This window comes from Esox lucius, chromosome 7 (assembly GCF_011004845.1).
Source record: "Esox lucius isolate fEsoLuc1 chromosome 7, fEsoLuc1.pri, whole genome shotgun sequence".
NCBI lineage: Eukaryota > Metazoa > Chordata > Actinopteri > Esociformes > Esocidae > Esox > Esox lucius.
The window spans coordinates 9,574,540-9,601,147 of record NC_047575.1 but is presented as its reverse complement, the minus strand read 5'-3'; the positions used below and the strand labels follow the sequence as shown (position 1 = coordinate 9,601,147).

The following is a 26,608-nucleotide window of genomic DNA, read 5'->3' as shown; positions in this document are numbered from 1 at the left end:
CAATCATGTTCCTGACCTGTTGCAAAATGACTTAATTAGTTGTGAGATGTTCCACCAGGTTTTGTTTTTCGAAATTACATTTTTCCAGTTTTTTGTTCTTTTTGTTACCCCTGTCCCAGCTTATTTGAAACATGTTGCTGGCATCAAATTCAAAGTTGGCATATATTTTTCAAGGAACAATAAACAGTAGAGGTGGGCAGCTGTTGACCTCAACTGGGGATGTCATTGGGCGGTGGAAGGAGTACTTCGAGGATCTCCTCAATCCCGCCGTCATGTCTTCCATTGAGGAAGCAGAGGATGGTCAAGAAACTCCTTGGTGGCAAGGCACCGGGGGTGGATGAGATCCGCATTGAGTACATCAAGTCTCTGGATGTTGTGGGGCTGTCTTGGCTGACACGCCTGTGCAACATCGCGTGGCAGTCGGGGACAGTGCCTCTGGGATGGCAGACCGGGGTGGTGGTCCCTCTTTTTAAGAAGGGGGACTGGAGGGTGTGTTCCAACTATAGGGGGATCACACTGCTCAGCCTCCCTGGGAAAGTCTATGCCAGGGTTCTGGAGAGGAGAATACGGCCGATAGTAGAACCTCGGATTCAGGAGGAACAGTGTGGTTTTCGTCCAGGCCGTGGAACACTGGACCAGCTCTATACCCTCTACAGGGTGTTGGAGGGTTCATGGGAGTTTGCCCAACCAATCCACATGTGTTTTGTGGATTTGGAGAAGGCATTTGACTGTGTCCCTCGTGGCATCCTGTGGAGGGTGCTTCGGGAATATGGGGTCCTGGGTCCTTTGCTAAGGGCTGTCAGGTCCCTGTACGGCCGAAGCAGGAGCTTGGTTCGCATTGCCGGCAGTAAGTCAGATTTGTTCCCAGTGCATGTTGGTCTCCGGCAGGGCTGCCCTTTGTTGCCGGTTCTGTTTGTAATTTTTATGGACAGAATTTCTAGGCGCAGCCAGGGGCCGGAGGGTGTCAGGTTTGGGGACCACATGATTTTGTCTCTGCTCTTTGCGGATGATGTTGTCGTGTTGGCCCCTTCAAGCCAGGACCTTCAGCATGCACTTGGACGGTTTGCAGCCGAGTGTGAAGCGGTGGGGATGAAAATCAGTACCTCCAAATCCGAGGCCATGGTCCTCAGCCGGAAAAGGGTGGCTTGCCCACTTCAGGTTGGTGGAGAGTGCCTGCCTCAAGTGGAGGAGTTTAAGTATCTAGGGGTCTTGTTCACGAGTGAGGGAAGGATGGAACGGGAGATTGACAGACGGAGACTGCTGTCCTGGAAATAAATATGGACAAATGGAATGGTAATGCATCATGTTTTTTTCAGCAATGCTGCGCACCTGATTCCCCTTTTGTATCATGAAGGAATTGGTATTGCCAGAAGGCAGATAGGAAAATATAGAGATAAATTAATATCCTATAGTAGATATTGATGTTACAGATATTAGTACGTAATACATTTTATCACTGTAGGTTAACAATAATTTCGATCTGATTACATGAAATCACCAGTGTAGGCCGATATTGTAGAATTATTGATTTTGTGGTGATGTAGGCCTATATTTCTCTGTGCACTCTTTGGTGAGGAAAATAGGTCCAAGTAAAATACATGTTTTATGTCAAAATGAGTTTAAAACCAATAAATTGCTGGAATTTGTCATACTTCAGTTTAAGCAGGAAAAGGAGTAAAACAATTGTGATACAAATGCATCAGTACTCACACAAAGTATTGGCTTATTGCAACCATTACATATTGTTTAAATCAATGTATGAATGTTCTATGCATCAACATACTAGTCACTAAACATTATTTTTGGAATACGGTCATACAATTGTATTTGGCCCTCCTACAGCCAATTTGCTCTCTATCAACTATTCTGGGGCAAATTTGGGACCTTTTTCTCTAAAATGAAACACAGTAGCAGTTCGAATGTTAAAGCCATGTACGAATACTTACCAAAAAACAGAAGACGTAACAGCAGCCCTGCAAACAAACTCCAGCAAACAGGAAAATCCATAGTGTTTGACCGGTCCATAAACAAGACAGACAGGTGTATACTTATACCCAAGACGAGGATGATTATGACTATTCAAAACAAATCACTGGTTAACCCCAGGTCAAATAAAAAAAGATCAATGACATACTCAATTCACAAGCACGTACAAAATGTAGAGATAAGACAGTATTCCAGTAAAACACTTCTGTTTTTTCCAGTAACAATCATGTTTTATTGTTTCACTAATGAAAGGTCTTCTTCAATGTGAATGTAAAACAATAACAAAGCCACAGGCCTCAGTAATGTGGGCATATTTATACATTATTGGTATTGGCAATAGGCTCCAGCAGAGGGAGCAGAGTGGGAAAAAACATGGTACAATTAATTAGGAATTATATGTATACATTGATGAGCCAAAACATTATTACCACTCACAGATAAAGCAAATAACATTGATCATGTCATAACAAGGGCACATGGCCACAAGTCTCTGTGGAAATGTGTCCATCCAGCTGAAAGAGCATTTGTGCGATCAGGCACTGATGTTGAACAAGAAGGCCTGGCTCGCAATCGCCATTCCAATTCATCCCAAAGGTGTTCAGTGGGGTTGAGGTCAAGGTTCTGTGCAAGGCCTCTCAAGTTCCTCCACACACACGTTGTTGAACCATATCTTTATGGAGCCCGCTTTGTGCAAGGGGCACAGTCATGCTGGAACAGTAAAGGGCCTTCCCCAAACTGTTGCCACAAAGTTGGAAGTAATTGTCTAAAATGCCTTTGTATCCTGCATTAAGATGATCCTTCACTGGAACTAAGTGGCCTAGCTCAAACCCTGAAACACAGCCCCAGACCATTATCCCGCCTCCACCAAACTTTACATTAGGTACTATGCATTCTGGTAGGTAGGCATTGGTCACTTGGCATTGGTCATGTTGATGTGAGTTTGCGTACAGCTGCTCGGCCATGGAAATTCATTTCATGAAGCTCCCAACACACAGTTCTTGTGCTGATGGTGCTTACAGATGCAGTTTGGAACTCTGTGGTGAGTGATGCAACAGATGATAGGTTACGAGACTTTTACGTGTTACATGATTCAGCACTTGGCAGACCCACTCTGGTTACCACTTTGTGGCTGGGCTGTTGTTGCTCCTAGATTCTTCCACTTCACAATTATAGCACTTACAGTTGAACTGGGCAAATCTAGTTGGGCAGAAATTTTACAAACTGACTTGTGGCATAGGTGGCATCCTATTACCTTGCCAGGTTTAAAGTCACTGAGGACTTCAGTACGACCTATTGTACTGCCAGTGTCTGTCTATGGAGATTTCATGACTATGTGCTGTATTTTATGTTCCTGTGAGTAATGGGCGTGGTTAAAACACCTGAACTCAACAGTTAGTAGGTGTGTCCACATACTTTTGGCCATATAGTGTATTTAGGAATTTTTTCATTACTGAAAGACACACATTTTTCTATAGTAATCCAATCATTACTGTAATCCAATCATATTTATTAGCAATCATAAATATATATTTTGCACCCGCTACTGAAATTATTGTTACAATAAATCAGACATCCATCCTGCATTCAAATATGATTCACTCATTCCTTTGTAGGCCAATGCCTTGCAGGTCTTGGTGCAAAAATTCTGGTGAATTTCCCTGGTTTTCCTGAATTCTCAGCAGAAGCTTTTTTAGGTATTCATTAAGGTATGAAGGTTTTTCAGCCATGACTATCTGAGTACTATAATATGCAAAGAAATACTTCATGATAATGCCTTATAGGATATGTAATATACTAAGTTATTTCATTTGTATTTCTTTTATTATTCATTGTTTTCATTAATTTCACATTTCGTTTATTTTTTACAGTTTAATTTGTTCCTTAAAAAACACTTAAAACAACCCAATATTCACAAATGGTTGAAACCCAGTGAGATAAGAATATGAAACCCTGACATGGGGGGGGCTAAGTGAATGTACCTAAAACAATCAAAAATTATAAACATTATAAAGAAAAAAAGGTGAAGGGAAAAAGCCATTTAACTATGCATAAGAAACCTGTTGTGGTGGACAGGGAGCCGGAATGGAGAGGGGTATTGCAAAGGTCTGTGTCATGTTATTGGAAGCAGTTGAGGGGGTTCTGGCTGTTTGGTTCCAGGGTTGGTGTGCTGATGCGATGACGCAGAAGTGGTTCTGGGTTGTGGGTCCAAAAGAACGGGTGCAGGTTTTGGTGCTGTAGGGGGTGTTGTTGGACTGTTGTTGGATCTGTGAGCAGTCTGCTCTGGATGAAGGTCTGGTGTTTGGTCCCTCCTCCACACTTTCCCGGTTGCGGCTGGCTGTGATGGTGGTGGATACCAGGGTCTGAGCAGGACCTGCAAAGGGGAGGAAGGACAACGTAATGTAATGTTCTAACATTTATAACAATTGTATTGGATTTGTAATGACTGAAAATTCATGAGTTCAATAAACATGTCACTGTCATTATCAAATATGTGGGGTAACTATACACTTGAAAAGGGCAATTCATAGAGGGAAATTATATATACGTGTGGCTTAATATTTTACACAGTTTCTTTAAGTGAACATAATTCACATCTGGAGCCCTATTGAGTTGTATCAATTGAAAATATTGGTGTATGTTTTCTTAGTTATTGTCAGTAGTATGTAATAAAAAGATATGTTTAACTAGTCCTGCCCCTATACATTTTGCAAAATGTTATGAACTTAAAAATAAGATGGCTGATCGCTTTGGTTTTTTGGAGTCCTATGAACTTATTCAGGTTTACAGTATATTGAATATATTGTGACTGTAATGAATAATCCAGTCAAATCACGTTTCTGTCTGAACCTGGCCATTTAAAGCGATTATAAGCAGAATATCTCATATCTGTGGTCATTTTGAGTATTAAATTAGTTCTATACCATGATATTCAGAAGGATCACTGCGGCAGCATGCCTCCTCTTTATAGTGTGTGGGTGGCAGCTCGAGAGCTGAGAGGCTGGGGTAAACAATAATAGCTGTGTGTGTGCGCGCGCGCGTGCGTGCGTGCGTTCGGGCATCTGGGTGTGTGAGTGAGAGAGAGAAAACGTGTGGTTGTGAGTGAGAGAAAGCCAGAGAGCGTGCGCACTGACAAACACACACACGCACACACACGCCATATGCACCTGCGGCCCTACTCCAACATTATTATTACAACTGACAGGGATTGTAGTCAAGAGTGCGTCTTTAACGAGAGGCGTAGCTGTTCTGCTGTGCTACATTGAGGACAAGTTTCCGTTTCCTGCTATTAACACATTGAACTTGCGAGCTTACATCGTTACAGCTGATCGCTGAAGAACAGGAAAGCTGGAATAGTAAGTAACAGAGGAACGAAATTTTGTGATTATGAAAGCACAACTGAAAGGTGCGAGAAGTACTGGACATATTTGTATTCCCAACTCGGGAAGCTGAATGACGCAAGGCATTTTTATTTAATACCCCAAAACACCTTCATTATGTCGGAGAGAGGGGGTCTCCCACGGACTGCGGGCACACCATCTCCAAATTTGCTGTCGTCCAAGACCGTCACGATCGCCCCTAACCGTCCGGTTCAAATGAACCTATATGCGACCTGGGAAATTGATCGCTCATCACCAAGCTGTGTGCCCAGGTATGCCAGCCTCAACACACACCACGGCTTAACGTTTTGAATAGCTATGTTAACTTTTGATTCGAGATTATATTTTAGAGGCTATTGCGATTAGGTGAGACTTGGGTATGCTAGTGAATCTGGAAGAAATCCCCCTTTTTTTGAGAGAAGCTATGATGTCTGGGTACAATACCAGAAACAAAAAATACTTGCAAGAAGTGGATATAGATACCATTAAACATTACTATTAAAGTTGAAATAAATAATGTGTACTTCTGAATTACTTGACATTGTGCAAGTTCAGTGTGACTGCTCATTTTGTTTAGACTATTAGGTCAGGTGACTGCAATACTGTAAAGACATTGCTAGTAAAGAAGCCAGTAATGAGTCACATAGTGAATATGCAGTTAGCGTATAGAGGTAGGCGGTTGCTGCAGTTCGTGAATATTCTGGAAAGTGTCTTAAAAATAAAGGGGTGTTCTACAAAAACCAAGTGGCAACACATCATTTTAAACATGTCAGGGAAGGGGCTGGACAAATGTAACCACTGAAATCATCGACAAAACTTTGGATTCAAAACCTGAAGAAGTAACTGAAATATAAAGTACCAGGTTCACAAATTATTTGAAAAACTTTAGAGATTTACTAGGGAGGGTCCAGCCTTCCTTAAAGATTAGGAACTTGGTTTGCATTGGTTGTAATGGGTGTGTGGTAACACATCAGGCCAAGATCAAAAGACTTCCCACCAGTCTGTCAGGGATTTCAAAGCCATTTCCAAGCATTTTAAAGTGCATTATTCCACTTTCCAACGGATCATCTACAAATGGAGAATTCCAGATCACTGGCAATCTATCTAGGACAGGTCGTTTCACCAAATTCAGGCCAAAGGCCGACCAAAAGCCACTCTACAAAACGTTTTCAAATGCATGAGTCAACTGTCTGATCCAACTGGCTGAGTCAAAGCCCAGATCCCAATCCTATCGAAAGGCTGTGGGGGACTGTGCAAGCAAGAAAGCTCTCGATCAATACACAGTAAAGAAGAGGGGCAACAATTCCTCCCAGTCTAATTGAAGTATAAACATGTTTTGATGCCATCTAGTTTTTGTTTACTACTTCTGTTTGTTTAAAACAGAGTAAAAGTAAATTAATTGCAGATCCTTGCTAAAGAAAAATATAATCTTCATAATTAAAAACCAAGGAGAACCATTGTTATGAAGAAAGAGAGCATTATGAATTGTAGGATCATGGGAATCTTTAAAGGATTTAAGGAATTAGCAAGGTAACTTTTGTCATGTCTGAGTAACCTAGGATAACTGGTCATCAGAATGAGGCACACCTTTTTGCTAGCAGTGATTAGCCGACTCCAAATGAGTCTTTTCCCAAAATTTTGTCTCGGCAGCTACCCTGAGATAGACTTCTGATGAGCCTTGAATATTAGTGTATAGATTGTCAGACAGTTCCACACATTGGAAATCCATCACCTAGTTAATTCATACACACATTCTGACATTGCAGTATTAACTATTTTTAGCAAACCTTTGACAGTTTATCAAAATGGACTAGAGAAACAGTAAAATCCATCCTCAGTGCCCAAGGATCTTGCATGGGGTGGTTTGGTGTTGGTGTGGTTGTTGGCTTGTGAGGACATTCCTCTCTAAGAGTATAGGTACTGGTGAGTACTTCTTAGTTGAGCAAGCAGTGAAGATCAGCAGAACGGCTTGGTGAGATGTGCATCCATGGAAACATCTCTCTCTTTGACTCTCCTAGCCTGCCAGGAGTTGCTGGAATGATGCAGGCTTATTCAGAGCTAACCCTGTTTACCCTGAATGAAATGACTGAGCCAATGAAATTGCTGAGAAATAATTAAGTCAGATTACCTCCCTCTTGCAAAGTTTGCGCCATAATACCCTACAAAGTAGATTTATTATTTTATTCAAATGTTTTGTGTTTCGTAATATTAATATATTAATCACTTCACATATTTAGTCACGCGTTTTAACATTCACACACACTGTAAAGCTTTTGTATGATTCTATGAAAAAAGGTGCTTGGTACCAAAGCACATCATTTACAGTACATAGCAAAATAGAATGCACTTATAATAACCTGTTTCAAAGCATAGCCTGCTGAATTGGCTACATAACTTATTTTTTATGTGGTTGTTTGCAAAAAATAACATTGACAGGCCCATTGATGTTTCAGCTTTGGCTAAATGAAGAGTTTGGAGTTTAAACACATGCAACATACACACAGTAATATTACTGTTTAAACACATGCAACGTACATATACACACAGTAAAATGACTGTTTAAACACATGCAATATACATACACACACAGTAAAACGATTGTTTAAACACATGCAATATACATACACACACACAGTAAAATGACTGTTTAAACACATGCAACGTACATACACACACAGTAAAATGACTGTTTAAACACATGCAACATACATACACACACAGTAAAATGACTGTTTAAACACATGCAACGTACATACACACACAGTAATATTACTGTTTAAACACATGCAACATACATATACACACAGTAAAATGACTGTTTAAACACATGCAATATACATACACACACAGTAAAACGATTGTTTAAACACATGCAATATACATACACACACAGTAAAATGACTGTTTAAACACATGCAATATACATACACACACAGTAAAACGATTGTTTAAACACATGCAATATACATACACACACAGTAAAATGACTGTTTAAACACATGCAACGTACATACACACACAGTAAAATGACTGTTTAAACACATGCAATATACATACACACACACAGTAAAATGACTGTTTAAACACTTGCAATATACACACACACACAGTAAAATGACTGTTTAAACACATGCAACGTACATACACACACACTGTAAAATGACTGTTTAAACACATGCAACGTTCATACACACACAGTAAAATGACTGTTTAAACACATGCAACGTACATACACACACAGTAAACTGACTGTTTAAACACATGCAATATACACACACACACAGTGTTTCAAAGCATAGCCTGCTGAATTGGCTACATAAATTATTTTTTATGTGGTTGTTTGCAAAAAATAACATTGACAGGCCCATTGATGTTTCAGCTTTGGCTAAATGAAGAGTTTGGAGTTTAAACACATGCAACATACACACAGTAATATTACTGTTTAAACACATGCAACGTACATATACACACAGTAAAATGACTGTTTAAACACATGCAATATACATACACACACAGTAAAACGATTGTTTAAACACATGCAATATACATACACACACACAGTAAAATGACTGTTTAAACACATGCAACGTACATACACACACAGTAAAATGACTGTTTAAACACATGCAACATACATACACACACAGTAAAATGACTGTTTAAACACATGCAACGTACATACACACACAGTAATATTACTGTTTAAACACATGCAACGTACATACACACACAGTAATATTACTGTTTAAACACATGCAACGTACATACACACACAGTAAAATGACTGTTTAAACACATGCAATATACATACACACACAGTAAAATGACTGTTTAAACACATGCAACATACATACACACACAGTAATATTACTGTTTAAACACATGCAACGTACATACACACACAGTAATATTACTGTTTAAACACATGCAACGTACATACACACACAGTAAAATGACTGTTTAAACACATGCAATATACATACACACACAGTAAAATGACTGTTTAAACACATGCAACATACATATACACACAGTAAAATGACTGTTTAAACACATGCAACGTACATACACACACAGTAATATTACTGTTTAAACACATGCAACGTACATACACACACAGTAATATTACTGTTTAAACACATGCAACGTACATACACACACAGTAAAATGACTGTTTAAACACATGCAATATACATACACACACAGTAAAATGACTGTTTAAACACATGCAACATACATATACACACAGTAAAATGACTGTTTAAACACATGCAATATACATACACACACAGTAAAACGATTGTTTAAACACATGCAATATACATACACACACAGTAAAATGACTGTTTAAACACATGCAATATACATACACACACAGTAAAACGATTGTTTAAACACATGCAATATACATACACACACAGTAAAATGACTGTTTAAACACATGCAACGTACATACACACACAGTAAAATGACTGTTTAAACACATACACACACTGTTTAAGTACATACACACACAGTAAAATGACTGTTTAAACACATGCAATATACATACACACACAGTAAAATGACTGTTTAAACACATGCAACGTACATACACACACACTGTAAAATGACTGTTTAAACACATGCAACGTACATACACACACAGTAAAATGACTGTTTAAACACATGCAACGTTCATACACACACAGTAAACTGACTGTTTAAACACATGCAATATACACACACACACACAGTAAAATTACTGTTTAAACACAGGCAACGTACATACACACACTGTAAAATGACTGTTTAAACACATGCAATATACACACACACACAGTAAAATGACTGTTTAAACACAGGCAACGTACATACACACACTGTAAAATGACTGTTTAAACACAGGCAACGTACATACACACAGTAAATTGACTGTTTAAACACATGCAACGTACATACACACACAGTAAACTGACTGTTTAAACACATGCAATATACACACACACACAGTGTTTCAAAGCATAGCCTGCTGAATTGGCTACATAAATTATTTTTTATGTGGTTGTTTGCAAAAAATAACATTGACAGGCCCATTGATGTTTCAGCTTTGGCTAAATGAAGAGTTTGGAGTTTAAACACATGCAACATACACACAGTAATATTACTGTTTAAACACATGCAACGTACATATACACACAGTAAAATGACTGTTTAAACACATGCAATATACATACACACACAGTAAAACGATTGTTTAAACACATGCAATATACATACACACACACAGTAAAATGACTGTTTAAACACATGCAACGTACATACACACACAGTAAAATGACTGTTTAAACACATGCAACATACATACACACACAGTAAAATGACTGTTTAAACACATGCAACGTACATACACACACAGTAATATTACTGTTTAAACACATGCAACGTACATACACACACAGTAATATTACTGTTTAAACACATGCAACGTACATACACACACAGTAAAATGACTGTTTAAACACATGCAATATACATACACACACAGTAAAATGACTGTTTAAACACATGCAACATACATATACACACAGTAAAATGACTGTTTAAACACATGCAACGTACATACACACACAGTAATATTACTGTTTAAACACATGCAACGTACATACACACACAGTAATATTACTGTTTAAACACATGCAACGTACATACACACACAGTAAAATGACTGTTTAAACACATGCAACGTACATACACACACAGTAAAATGACTGTTTAAACACATGCAACATACATATACACACAGTAAAATGACTGTTTAAACACATGCAATATACATACACACACAGTAAAACGATTGTTTAAACACATGCAATATACATACACACACAGTAAAATGACTGTTTAAACACATGCAATATACATACACACACAGTAAAACGATTGTTTAAACACATGCAATATACATACACACACAGTAAAATGACTGTTTAAACACATGCAACGTACATACACACACAGTAAAATGACTGTTTAAACACATACACACACTGTTTAAGTACATACACACACAGTAAAATGACTGTTTAAACACATGCAATATACATACACACACAGTAAAATGACTGTTTAAACACATGCAACGTACATACACACACACTGTAAAATGACTGTTTAAACACATGCAACGTACATACACACACAGTAAAATGACTGTTTAAACACATGCAACGTTCATACACACACAGTAAACTGACTGTTTAAACACATGCAATATACACACACACACACAGTAAAATTACTGTTTAAACACAGGCAACGTACATACACACACTGTAAAATGACTGTTTAAACACATGCAATATACACACACACACAGTAAAATGACTGTTTAAACACAGGCAACGTACATACACACACTGTAAAATGACTGTTTAAACACAGGCAACGTACATACACACAGTAAATTGACTGTTTAAGCTATTATCCACCGTCATAGCATGGAAGGTGAAGCTTACTGCAGCTAGCTAGCAGGCGAACCACAAAGCTTTTTTCTTAGGATAATGCTCAAGAATAAAATGTCCAAATGACCACCCCCCCACAGACACACACACACACACACACTGCTGCCGATATTATTTGTTACCTACACACTGTTACTCCAACCTACGAATAAAGTATGTGCATAAACCTAGATTCGGACTCAGTGCTGATACCTTCCTTCTTATTCATTTCACTGTATATTCAGTTACTACTTATACATTGTTTTTTTAAATGTACTGTACTTCTATCTGCATATACACAGAATGGCCCATAAGCACCCTAACTAAGCATTTCACTGTTAGTCTACACTAGTTGTCAACAGGCATGTGACAAATGCAATGGTATTAGAACAAGTTGGCTAATACAAGCCTACATACCAACACCTATTGACCGTTGCTAATCAGGGCCTAGTCCTCCATTATGACTTCTTACAGATTATGGCAATGTTCCATTTTTGGATATCATTCACATTTCTCTGGTGCTGCTTTATCATCCTCTGTGGGTGTTACATATAGCACTAGGGAGGAGGATGGGAAAGGGGTGGTGTGTGGATTCTGGAAGGTCCCCTCTGAAAGGTAAAGGCTGCCTGCGGGGGCGCTCACTTTGGCAGGGGAAATAAAGAATGTGGGTGGATTTAAAGAAGAGCTGGTTAAAAATAATTAGCTCTTTTTAGGCTGGTCCACTCACTGTATGGTAAGCTCTGAAAATAGAATGCTGACCAGTTTTTCAGTCTTTCAGTTACTGTGTAGATGCTGGCTTTTGGCCTATACTTGACGGTCATCTTGATTTTGCCCTCTGTTAATAATACGTTTGTTGGAATATTGCTCCTGTTTCACACAAAAAGTGTATATCAATATTCATGTGTGAATTAGATTGATCTTTTTATGCATATTTCATCTCCCGAAAAAGGCAACCCTAGGTTGTGGGGTCAAGGCCGGCAACCCTAGAGAAGATTCTTCATATTGTCTTCTTACTGACTTGAACTAGCAACCTTTTATTACTGGCCAGATCTTCTAACTGCTAGTGCACCTGCTGCGTATTTCTAATTCTGAGAAAAGTACTTATTTAAAGGAGAATTCCCCTCCTCATGTAATCTAATTTTAAAAATAAAATTAGCCTGGGAGGCTTGTAATCACTTTAGATCTTTCAATTCAGCTACCAGTGCCATGCCTGTTTGGCATTTGGCTTTTATTAAAAATATTTAAATGAATATCCAGAAATATTCTAACCCAATCAGCTGTTCTCTGGTAGCGCTCTTTTCGTTCTTTTTTATCTAGCTTTCTAGTCTGTTTTGCTCTCTCTCTCTATTAGTGAGTGAAGAGGCCAGAGCATGTATTAGATGTGTTTTCGTGAGGACCAGCAGCTGAGGCCTTTGATTGAGGGTCAAAGTGCAGTTTATTTTTACACAAGTCACCCTGTGTTATAATCTGATTTGTCTGAAGCCAGCAATTTTACCAAGGACCCAAATGTAATTAAAGGTTATTGCAATTGAAATGCTGCAGGTTATTTGCCTTAGAATTGAGGGTGGCTAGGCGTGCTTGGTTGGTTGCAGTACGACTCTCATAATCTTTACCAAAATGACCTTAAAAACACTTACGTCACTTCTCTCACTGAAAATATAGAATCATGGCTCATCTTTTTTGTGTGAAGATTGCTAATTATACGCCTACAGTGATATGAAAAAGTGATTACACTCCTTGGAAAGTTGTCTTTTAACAATTCACACAACAGTTAGTGTAAACCATTTATAAATATAAAATTAACAGAACTACAATTTATTTATGTGGAAAAATGTTGTGTGTCCCCCCCCCACACACACAGCACATAAAAAATGTTAAATTAGTAGCAGGTGCACCAAACCAGTGGAAATGATTATAAAATTATTAGAGATTAACTAGGGAGGGTCCAGCCTTCCTTAAAGATTAGGAAATTGGTCTGCATTGGTCGTAATGGGTGTGTGGTAACACATCAGGCCAAGATCAAAAGACCTGTCTGAGGCCCTCAGATTGTTGATTCCCACCAGTCTGTCAGGGATTTCAAAGCCATTTGGAAGAATGGAGAATTCCAGATCACTGGCAATCTATCTAGGACAGGTCGTTTCACCAAATTCAGGCCAAAGGCAGACCAAAAGTTTCTCATAGAATCTGTACAAACCCCAGAGTAACATTAAAATATCTACAAGCCACTCTACAAAACGTTTTCAAATGCATGAGTCAACTGTCTGAGCCAACTGGCTGAGTCAAAGCCCAGATCCCAATCCTATCGAAAGGCTGTGGGGGACTGTGCAAGCAAGAAAGCTCTCGAACATGACACCGTTGAAACAGTGCTGTAAAGTACTGGTCATTTTGAGCCTGTAATCGAACCCACAATTTTGGATGGTAGTTTACATACTTTTTCACAAGACTGTGTATTAGTATGAAGAAAGCTTTGGCTGTAACTTCTGCAGTCCTGATGGACATACCTGGTGCCTATTACAGTGGCCTAGCTTTCTGCTGCTGTTAAGAAGCTGCATGCTGCACTCACAGAGGAATTCTAGATCTCTAAAATAGATGTCGTCAATGCAGAAGTATTGGCACTCTTCGTGAAAGTGAATGGAAAAATCACCAACACTGTGACTACATTTTGCTAGATTCCAAAATATTTCCCAAGACTTACATTGTACAGTAGTATAACATTCTTATCTCAGGCCAAAGCACGCTTTCTTTCTCCTTGAAACTCAGGGATGTTTGCTTAAATGAAAAAGTAGAGGACCTATTAACTTCCCAAGACCCCATTTGAGTGTGTCAACTCACCCACAACAGGCCAAAATGGCTGAATGGAAGGAGGAACTAGGCACTGGACTGAGGTTGTTGCTGTAAATAAGAACATGTTCTTACCTGGTTAAATAACAGTAAAGAAGACACTGAAATATCCATAGCGGAGTGGGAGGATAGTTTGAAGTAAATTCATACTGTTAAATTATCTCCATACATTGTAATGGGGGTTAAATTGTGGCTTACTGCTTTTTATTTTTAATTTAATATATACATTTGTTCCTCTGTTTATATTTAAATGTTTTACTCCATATCCAGAAGCAAAACATATATGTATAAATCATTTTGTAATGTTCATTTGTTTTGTGTTTTAACAGAAATATTTAAATGGAATAAACAAAGGCAAAGCTGTAGGACTATTTTTTTCTTTACAGCCTAATGATTTCTACCTCGAGAGGATGATTAACATTAGTTTCCTCTTCAGTGTCCTGTTCTGTGTCATCTCTATAAAAACCCTACCCCGCCAATCTGTCTACTCTATCCAGACAGGAGCACTTAGAACTGGAGGAATACATCGATCCATCACCATCTGTGATTTACTTCCAAAGCCAGATATTCCTAAAGTGCTTTTCTTGGCACAGACCTCATTGAATGATTCCCGCTTACAATTTGCATTACAAATCTAGGATTCCCGACACGTCTCATCCAATACTCCGAAAATATCAAGGACTACACTGTGAAGGACTTATTTATTGAATCCACTAAAATGGATAAACGTTATGTCTCCCCATAATCCTAGGCTCTTCACTGTTACCTTGAAGAAACTTGTGATGCTTCAGGAACTGGACAAAGACCTAACCTCTGTTGTCATTGCAGTCAAACTCCAGGTGACGCTCATCACACCCCTTTTCCTCCTATAAAGTATACAGGGCTGTTTGTGGTCCCTACAGGGATGGTCATTATTCTTGTATGACATGTTAAAATATACTCATACAGTCCTTATCTAAACCCCAATTTGTAATAAACACATTCTAAATGAACAACTCAAACCAAATTATATATATTTTCATGGTTTATTTAACAAAATCTCAGATTTTATGTGTGCAAAAATATGTGAATCCCTTCATTCAGTAGCTAGTGGCACCTCCATTAGCAGTGATATCTTAAAGTAAATGTCTCCTATAGTCACTCCATATGGTCATTCCATAGCATCTCGATAGTATTAAGGCTAGGGCCTTGACTTGGCCAATCCAAAGCCTTCTTACTCCTGAGCCATTCTTTGTGCTAGAATGCTTTGGGTCGTTGTCTTGTTGGAAGACCCATTTTCATCCCAGCTTTTAATGAATCTCCTGGTATACCTCAGAATTCATGGTTTTCCTTGATTCGTCAGAGGAGGAGTCAACTAGGTCCGGAGGAAGAAAAGCAGCCCCAAATCTTGACATTCCCACCACCATGCTTGACTGTTGGGATAAGGTTATTTTGTTGATAGGCAGTAGGATTTTCGCCAAACATAGTTGTTTTGATTATGACCAAACGGATACATTTTCCAGACAGATCATCATGTGTCTGGAGAATGGACTTTCAGTAACCTTCATGTTTGTCCAGGTGGTCTCTGGCAAAGTTAAGTTGGGTGATTGGTTATTTTTTTAAATTCTACTTTACTGCATTGATTTAATCAATGCATCACTGGGTTCACACAGTTTTGCACTGCACACGATTTCCTCTAAACCTGCATATGAATTTGTTAACTATAAACATGTCATATAAAAAATGTCAGGTTCTGATAAAATAAAGATTTCATGGTGAACAGTAAAAAATCATCATTGCACAAGCGGTTTACATACTTTAAAGCAGCACTGTATATAGATATAAAAAAAATTGACGTTTTGCCCAAGTACTTTCCTTTAGTTTGTATCACTGAATACACTAGTGGCCAGTCAGAACCTTTTGATGTTTAATCCGTGTGTAATATATGCAGGATATATATAAAATGTGTGGAACCTCCTCTTAGGGATCAAAGCGCATTTTACGGTCCAATGAAATCCTGTTGTCATCGGCTGGAATTACTGAGACTGATCTTCAGCTGACGTTTTCCTTGCAAGTGAGTTGACCTCAGAGGGGGAGTTTGCAGAGACAGTTACGTGTCTGATTCTTTTACACATTTTCCAGAGGTGATCTTTTCCATGCGTAATAGGAGTGTCTGATTCTTGTCAACGTCGCCTTCTCTCTTCGTTGCTTCTAGTATCCACATTTTTTGAAAGGAGACGGCAACAGACTGCAGATCATGCTGCAGAGGAGAAAAAGATACAAGAACCGCACCATCTTGGGCTATAAGACCTTGGCTCTGGGCCTCATCAACATGGCGGAGGTGAGAAGCACACACCTCACCCCAGTCATTAGCTGCCATGATTACCGACCAGACAGGGTGAAGAATCTGTTGCGCCTTAGCACTAATTGCAGTTTGTCGATAAGAGCATCTGCTACATGGCTAAAATGTAAGCATCTGCTATATGGCTCTCCCTCTCTTGCAACTGTGGCCCCCATTTATTTATAAAGCCCTTTTTACAACAGCCTTACTATCCTCCCCTTCCCAGGTGATGCAACACCCCAGCGAAGGAGCCCGTGTGTTGGGTCTCCACACCCCCACGAAGGACACTGCTGTGCCAGTGGCGGAGATGAGGGTCTACTCTCTCTCCAGCCAGCCCATTGACCACGAGGTGGCCAAGTCCAAGATGTCTGGTAAGGGTGGCATTGTGAGGATCAAGGGTACAAGCTAAAGAATTAAATGGACAGGGAATCAGTACAGTTGTTATTAGGGGACCGGGGGCCTATGTGCTTGTATAGAATTGTCTGTAGGTATATAGAATGTCAGCATATTAAACAGTACAAACCATAGTCACTCTCCAGAATAATTTGTGTTCATCTTTTATCAGCCTCTATCATTTGACCCAATTTTAATATTCTGCTCATCACTCGGAATTCTCCTTTCCCCATTCCTCACGCACACGCACATCGTATCTCCACCGTGGCTTCCTGTCACTCAAAGATCGCTCCCCAGACATTGACAACTACTCAGAGGAAGACGAGGAGAGCTACTCATCAGAGCAGGATGGGAGTGATGACCCTGCTCACAACCAGGTATTAAGCAGGAGAATAGGATGAAAATGCTTCAATACAATTATTTGAGTATGTTTAAATGGTAGCTGGATAAATATACCTTCTCTGTTTGAAACTGAGAATATTGCTTAATATTTATCTGATATTGCTAAGTATCAGAACATTTATTCAATCACACCGTTTCCACAAAAGTTGTGATGCTGTGTAAAATGTAAAGACAGAATGCAAATAATGTAAACCCTATATCCAAAAGAGTAGTGACAACATATCAAATGTTAAAACTGAGAACTTTTATTTTCAACCATTTTGAAAAATATATGCCAGCTTTGAATTTGATGCCAGCAACATATTTCAAAAGAGCTGGGACAGGGGCAACAAAAGACTGGAAAACGTGTGTATTGCTAAAAAAAACCTGGTAGAACATCTGATTAGGTAAATTGGCACCTGTTCAATAGCATGATTGGGTATTAAAAGAGCATCCCAGAGAGGGTGAGTCTTTCAGACGTAAAGAGGGGTTCACCACTCTGTGAAGGACTGCGCAGACAAAGAATAACGTTCCTCAACATAAACATTGGTCTCCTCGGTTCCCAAATACCTACAGAGTATTGTTGAAAGAAGAGATAATACAAAACATGAAATATGATGTTAAATATGAAATTAATTATTTGCACATCATTGTATTCTGTTTTATTTACATTTTACACAGTATCTCAACTTTGTTTGGAAGTAGGGTTGTAGTTAAATAACCACAGTGTGTTAATAAAATACTTTTTATCATAGGGATTAGTTTCGCAGACACTGATTAAGCTTAGTCCAGGACTAATAAATTATGCCATTGATCTTGATTTTTCAGTCCTAGACTGGACTTAATATTTGTCCTTTAAAACCACCCCTTAAAGTCAGTATCTTCCTGAATGGATATTTGCTATATTTATAAAAGCTGGTACATTCATATTTAAAGATGTATGGCCCACTAGCAGGTGATAGGTAATGCCTGGGGAGAATTCTTACTGAGAAAGAGCTGCGCTGATTGTGCTCGGTCCAATCGTAAGGGAGAACCTAAAAGTGAGACAGAACTGTCTCCATTACGATTTTGTCTCCTAATCCAACCAGTTTTGTTATTTTGTTACTATAAACAAGAGACTCGCACCAATAGTAAACAAAATTGTAAAATGAACTTGAAGCACTTCAGCTAAACCAAGTATCACTTTGGCAATGTGGTCCTCTCAATGTTTCTGCTAGCTTCTAATTAGCTAGATTAATTCGTATTATTTTGAGGGTGGAATTTTCCTTTTGTGTCTCAAGAGTAAACAAAATGTAATGAACTGACAGGGTGCAATATTCCAAACCTAACATGATTGTTGTGCCTCAAACCACACCACCTGAATCGCAAATTACATCTTTCCCAATGAGCATGAAAAAAGGAAAATCTGTTACCGCTCCTTAAAATGAAATGGAATCCACTTTCTACCCTCCCAGTATCTGTTCGATGAAGAGGATGACATGTTAAAGAAGAAGCACAGACGCAAACTCACCTCAGCAGCGTCCATCACCAGAGCCCAAGTAAGCATCCGGTCATCGTGGTGATTACTGATGTCTCTCTCCAGATAGACCAAGTACCTATGTGCTGCTGTTGTCTACACGTCACTCCTCTAATGACCGTGCTTCATATCCACGTGTTCCTTTAACCTGGCAGCCCAACATCAAGCAGAAGTTTGTGGCCTTGATGAAGAGGTTCAAGGTGTCTGACGAGGTGGATTTGTCACAGGAGAGCATCCGTGACGTGGAGGTGGACCTGGATGAGCTTTACGACAGCCTGGAGATGTACAACCCCAGTGACAGCGGACCTGACATGGAGGAGACTGACAGCATCCTGAGCACGCCCAAACCTAAACTCAGGTTACGGAAAACCTTGGACAATAACTCTAGGTGACAGGACATGTATGTTATTCCCAAAACGTCTGCCTAACTCCTAACGACCCATCTCTCTGACCGTCCAGGCCCTTCTTCGAGGGCGTCTCCCAGTCCAGTTCCCAGACTGAGTTTGGGAGTTTGAACAGCAGGTGCAGCCTGTCCAGAGACACCCTGAGCCCAGTGAGTGGAACACAGTCTGTCTAAGAGCCGGAGTCCCTCGGCACTCCCTGTGATCACTGTTTTCCCTGTCCGACCCGCAGCAAGGAGACCGGACCCCGTTGAGCAAGATGAAACGTATCCGCCCCCGCAACCTGGACGACTCAGAGACGGACACCCTGGTGAGACAGAGCCCCCCCCCCCCATCTCGCATACTCCGCCTCTCATAGGCAGCCTTTGTATGTATGCATTTCGTGGCGATGGTGTTTCTGTGCGGCTGTGTGCTTTAGGAGCTGACTGATCACGAGGTGTTTCTGGACACAACCCCGTGCATCACCGTCTCCGTTCCGGAGCAGCCTCCCAGGACACCCATGCGAGAACTGAGGGGCAGCAAGAGTGAGAGCCACACGTCCATGCCTTACAGCACTATACCTTCCCCCAGGTCAGTCTAACACACGTCCATGCCTTACAGCACCATACCTTCCCCCAGGTCAGTCTAACACACGTCCATGCCTTACAGCACTACACCTTCCCCCAGGTCAGTCTAACACACGTCCATGCCTTACAGCACTATACCTTCCCCCAGGTCAGTCTAACACACATCCATGCCTTACAGCACTATACCTTCCCCCAGGTCAGTCTAACACACGTCCATGCCTTACAGCACCATACCTTCCCCCAGGTCAGTCTAACACACGTCCATGCCTTACAGCACTATACCTTCCCCCAGGTCAGTCTAACACACGTCCATGCCTTACAGCACTATACCTTCCCCCAGGTCAGTCTAACACACACACAAGATAAAACTAGCTATACAAAAAGGGACATCGCCTTTTCTTTACATTCATATATTTTGCCCTAACGGTAACCCCAAACACCCTACCTTTAAACCCACCCACAATTCCTAACACGAACCTTGACCCTAAATCCAATTGTATGTTTTACCTTAAATCTAGTGCTTGAGCACATAAAACCTGTCAGAGAGACACACGCTCCAACATTATCATTGTTTCTGTATGGGAACTGACTGTGTGTGTGTGTGTGTGTGTGTGTCCAGGTTGGATGGCGGGCACACACCCAGGCAGAGGCGTGGCACCCCGATGAAGGAGAGACGAGCGATGTCCAAACCCCTGAGTGAACGCACCAACAGCTCGGACAGTGAGCGGTCCCCGGAGCTCAGCCGCACTCCACAGGTGGCCTCTCAAACCTAGCTCCCACTCCCACTCACCATACAGGCGGTTCTTCAGCGGAAACTGGGTGCCCACTTCTTTCACGTTTGTGTGCATGTGGGTGCGTGTGTGGCAGGTGCCCAGGAAGGCTGTGTATGACCAGCTGAATCAGATCTTCTCTTCAGACACGACCCTTCCGGACAGCCTAGTCCTGGTCAACACCAGTGATTGGCAGGGACAGGTATTCTCCACTCTGTACTTCCTCTCAATCTCCAACGCCATCATTCTTTCTCGCAACCTCCCTGCTGGACATCTACTGTGTGTTTTATTAATCTGTATGTGTGTGTGTGTGTGTGTGTGTGTGTGTGTGTGTGTGTGTGTGTGTGTGTGTGTGTGTGTGTGTGTGTGTAGTATGTGTCTGAAGTTCTGCAGGCCCAGAACCTTCCTCTAGTGTGTACGTTCTGCGGGGTGGAGATCCAGGCAGTTCTAACCACCCTGCTCACACGCATCCAGAAGTTGTGAGTAGCCAAAGATTCAGTACTTCCTGGTTTTAATAATTTTTTAAATCAATAATTCCTGGTTTAATTGTGACTCATTTTCTGTTCTGAAATGTTTTTTATTTGGTTTGACATTGAATTGTCCCGGTTCTAATTAACGACTGAATGAACAGTAGCATTTTTTGTGTTTCTCTTAAAGAACAGAACGCTGCTGACAGTGTCAAACTTTGAGTGTCGACCACATTGTGTTGCAACGTGTGACGTTTTAACTTTACTCCTCCACCTCGGCAGCTGTAACTGTAACTCATCCATGCCGCGGCCCGTTAAGGTGGTGGTGGCGGGGGGACAGAGCTACCTGGGCGCCATCTTGCACTTCTTTGTCACTCAGCTTGCAAACAAGACGTCTGATTGGCTCAGCCTCATCCGCTTCCTGGTGGTGCCCTTGGGTGAGTGACGGAGGCGGGTTCCGGTCCTAAGGAGTTACTGTGATTGGCTCTAGCAGATAGGCCCTCCCCAACCCCCCCACCCCCCCCGCTGACTGCTGTAAGTCAGGGTACACATCCACCATGGTGGTTACATAACGACTATTTATAGGCCTCTTCGGCTGAAGCATGAACAGAACTACACTGAAAACACCCACACTCCCTTTCCGATAACTCCTCCTGACGATGAGTTGCTGCACTAAATATGCCACATACACCTCAACGCAATGCAGTGGGCGGATGGGCTCTGGGTAGCATTGCTGAGCGGGTTGGCTTCATGATCTGTGACTCACTGTGTTGGTGCCTCTATTGTTCCCTCAGGCTGTCACCCCGTAGCCAAGCACTTGGCCACATTGGACCATCGCTACAGCTCTGCGTTTCTGGACAACGCCTGGCGGGACCTATTCAGCCGCCCGGAGCCCCCGCACTCTGGTATACTCCACGCTACTCTCTCTCCCTCTCTCTCTTGTTCTCTCTCCCTCTCTGTTCTTTTATCAAAGCAACCAACTCTTGTGCGTTTCTGACGAGTGCCAGTTAAAAGCCAGTATCTACAAACGTCCTTACTGTTGTTGCATTAGAGTTATGAATGTGCCAGTCGCGCTTGCCGTTAGAGGCAGCCCGGCCTGTGGGGTTATTTCATTTCCATTTCTAAAAGAATATGCTTCGTGTCATTAATTCTCTCTCTGGCTCTCTCCACACTTAAAACTGCACGACACCTCTCCCGCAGAGCTGGTAATGTAGCTGGTAACATTCCAGTGTGAGCCTTCGAGATCTTGATCTGCCTGTGAATGAACACAACATGAAGTGAAAACGGCCCACGTATTACACTGTTCCTGTGTGCAGTCAGCCGTGCTCCCCCTACGTAATGACCTAGCCTTGGTGTCTGACATGGTCCCACCCTCTGGTCTCCTAGCGGGTTTGGCTGCAGACGGCGTGGACGTGGCGGGCAGGATCAGCCAGTATATCAGCGACGTCTCCGTCACACACCAGCTGCCCGTCGCCGAGGCCATGCTCACGTGCAAGTACAAGACGTGAGTAGGGCGGCCCACGTGGCTCACTTGCCCAGCATTAGCGTTCGTCGGGCGGCGTTTTAAGGAGGCAATGCTTTACAAAGCCACATGTTATTCTCCCCTCCCCCCCCCGGTAGATATGATGAAGACTCTTACCAGAAGTTTGTTCCCTTTGTTGGGGTAAGTAAATCCATGTTGGTTGTAGTCAATGATGATTGTCAATTTGGCAAGAAACTTGGATTTGGGGTAGCCAAACGATTCCCAAGCACGACCCTGGAACTGATACCATCTGATCCATGTGTGTGAAACAGGTGGTGAAAGTCGGGCTGATTGAACCGTATCTGGCTTATCAAGGTGGGTGCTCATTTCCCGTTTCGTTAAGGTTCACCATTCTCCCTGTGCCACCGCTAAAGAGTGTTAAGGGCTGTGTTGATTTGGTCCTACAGGTGGAGAACCCGAAGAGGCTGTCAGTGTCAGCTTGGCTGTTCCCTCCACCTCACCCCCCTCCCACGGATCTCCCACAGGGATGGCCAGAGAGGCTGTCACCCCACCCCCGTCCCCCTCCCTCAGCAGTGGACTGGGGTAAGACAGCCACGGTTTAAAGCGGTCCAATGGGATCCGTTCCCTCTGCCTGCTATACTTAAACACAAGCTTTCATGACAGTAGATGTTTCTGTTGCACCGGCTTGCCACTCGGGTGGTGGTGAATTCCATTTCAACCCATTCAAAGAGTGAGCCAAATGAAAGTGATTTAGAACTGAAAATGATGGAAAATACATATGACTTTTCACTTTGTGTTGACTAAATGGAACTGGTCCAAACCCTGGTCTGCCTCCCGCACCTCCTCTCCAAGGAGCCCTAATATGTCCCAAGGGGTGGACACCATCGGGCTGACGGTGGACTACTGGGTAGCAACGTGCTCAGAGCGGAGGAAGGAGGGCGAGCGTTTCGACAAGGGCTCTAAGAACACCCTGAAGAGTGCCTTCCGCTCCCTGCAGGTCAGCCGGCTGCCAGGCGGGGGCTCGGCCGAGAACCAGCCCCAGGCCAACACCATGGCCATGACCGTGGTGACCAAGGAGAAGAACAAGAAAGGTGAGGAGGACGCTAGGCGAAGGTGTGCCATAGTCATTAAGGCAATACGCCAACTTTGGAGGACAACTTTGGAGGATGGTATTAGTTGTATTTTGGGTTGACTTCCTCTCTGTGTGGACGTCTCCACCACATCCACAGTGTCCACCATATTCCTGGGAAAGAAACCCAAAGAAAAGGACGTGGACTCCAAAAGTCAGGTGGTCGAGGGAATTACCAGACTCATCTGCTCTACCAAGCAGCAGCAAACCAGCCTAAAAGGTGCACCAAACACGCCTACATTCAATTTCAGCATCATTGCTTGTTGCGTAGGAGCTTTTAAGTGTCAACTTCTCCAGTACTGGTTGTACATGGGGTCTTTAACATGGTTGGTTTCACATAGGTGCTTATAAGTCTCAACTTCAACACGATTGGATGTATGTATGCGCTGGTAGATTGGATTGGTGAATTGTTTTATTCTTTTCAGTGTCTGTGGACGGTGTGGAGTGGACTGATGTGAAGTTCTTCCAGCTGGCTGCCCAGTGGCCCACCCATGTGAAGTACCTGCCTGTGGGGCTGTTCGGATATAACAAGACATCCACTTAGAGGAGAACCCATACCTGGCTGTTTCAATATCAGCTTCCTGGGCACCACATCAGCTGACTCAACCGGGAGTCACTGGCCACAAAGCCATTGGCTGAAAAATTTTCATGACTTTCATGACTGGTTACATGTCTGAAGAGTCTCTCATTACATTCAAGGAGAGGTGTTCGTGTTTTAAGGAGTCTTTACATGTCTGAAGAGAGTCATTACATTTAAAGAGTTGTTACGTTTGAGGAGAGTCGTTATATGACGAAAGAGGAGTCTGAGGTCAGAGGAGAGTCTATACTTGATTAGAGTTAGGGTTACAGGCTTAAGGAGAGTCTTTGCATGTTTAAAGAGAGGCGTTTCAGGATTAAGGAGTCATATTACGTGATTAAAGAGTGGTGTTGCAGGGTAAAGGAAATCGTTAAATGGAGTTGTTACAGGTTAAAGGTGAATCTTTATATTTAAATGGTGAGTTTAAGGAGCCGCTGCAGTTGAGTCTTTATGCATCCTAAAAAGTTGGTGTATAAAGATGATCGTTACACGTCTGAAGAAGGTTGGTGTATAAAGATGATTGTTACACGTCTGAAGAAGGTTGGTGTATAAAGATGATCGTTACACGTCTGAAGAAGGTTGGTGTATAAAGATGATCATTACACGTCTGAAGAAGGTTGGTGTATAAAGATGATCGTTACACGTCTGAAGAAGGTTGGTGTATAAAGATAATCGTTACACGTCTGAAGAAGGTTGGTGTAGGTCTAAAGATGGTCGATTGAAGAAAACAGTTGTTAAATGAGGATTATTATTACATGACAACATGGATGGACTCACCACTAACAGATCAAGGCTATTATATTTGTTATTTATTCTTATATATTTGGTGACGGGGGGTTTCTCTTCTCCCTCTTGCCATGTTCCTTTGTTTTAAGGTTGGGCCAAGTAAGAGCTGGGATTGAGCGAGTGGGGGTTTTCCTCTTTCATATGCCCCTTTATTATGGGCTTCCTTCGGTGGATTGGCTGCTGCGGTTTGTTGTTGTGTTGTTTATTTATCAGTAAAGCAAATACCTGGTTATTTATTTAATTGCACTTTACCCTCAGTGGCGTTTTTTCTGATGTGTGCAAAAATATTGTAAAGTCAGTTTAGTGAAAGTGATAGGGATAATCTTTACTTACAGGAAATCTTTGAAATAATTTGACCTGTATGCCTTGCTTTCTAAATGATTGCATATTTTTCCGTGAGTAAATGTTGCTTTTGTGTGGTACAGATTGTGTTTGTGTAAGTACACATGTGTGAGAACCCCAAATGCTTGTGATTTTGTGTGCATAGTATGGGTTGTCATAGAAAAACATTTAAAACACTGTTTAAATCTAGAATATCAGCAGACCTGTCTACTTTTAGGCATGTAATTGTCAAGCAAGTATTTTTGTATGGTACTGTAGTGTCTGCACGGCCAATACATTTGTCCTAAAAATATTTTTCAGAATGTTTTTTTGTTAAAGGATATAAAATGGAACCAGATATCACATTCAAACCAGGGAATTATGAAAAATCACATCAATAAATCGAATTAAAACTCAAGTTTGCCTGCAACTAATGCATCATTGTATCTCCCCATGTGATAAGTGGGTCACACAATGGGTGCAGGACATGAATAGGGTCGGATCTTCAGAGAGAAATGTTTCATGCTCTTGCTGAGGTCATTCATCATAGACAATCCAATTACCTCCCCACATTATCTTCCAGAGACTGAGGTGGTAACTTTTTTTTGTGAGCTGCCTTAAACAGTATCACTGTCTGGCGTGGCTTATAGATACAGTACATTTATACTGCAAAGAAGGTAAACATTTGTAAAAAGAAAAAAAAATATGAACAATGCATTGGTTAGGAACATGGAAGCTGCTGTGAACATGTCTGATTAGGGTTTGTGAGCAAGCATACAAGAAACTGGAGCAACTAACAACGATATGAAACA

The 26,608-nt window shown here is 41.4% G+C and overlaps 1 protein-coding gene across 1 annotated transcript; it reads left to right on the top strand.

Annotated features, from left to right (window-relative positions):
- Nucleotides 1-5,076: 5,076 nt before the first annotated feature.
- pacs1a (phosphofurin acidic cluster sorting protein 1a) lies at nt 5,077-26,214 on the top strand. The gene is made up of 23 exons (XM_010903684.5): nt 5,077-5,635; nt 15,438-15,525; nt 16,650-16,739; nt 16,881-17,006; nt 17,233-17,377; nt 17,685-17,776; nt 19,235-19,318; nt 19,452-19,654; nt 19,756-19,849; nt 19,930-20,007; nt 20,116-20,267; nt 20,883-21,018; nt 21,131-21,235; nt 21,406-21,512; nt 21,783-21,937; nt 22,295-22,405; nt 22,887-23,004; nt 23,121-23,163; nt 23,295-23,337; nt 23,430-23,565; nt 23,836-24,074; nt 24,213-24,332; nt 24,538-26,214. Exons 1-23 carry the CDS (start codon nt 5,481-5,483, stop codon nt 24,654-24,656), a joined length of 2,739 nt encoding a protein of 912 aa, XP_010901986.2. The 5' UTR covers nt 5,077-5,480; the 3' UTR covers nt 24,657-26,214.
- The last annotated feature ends 394 nt before the right edge of the window (nt 26,215-26,608 follow it).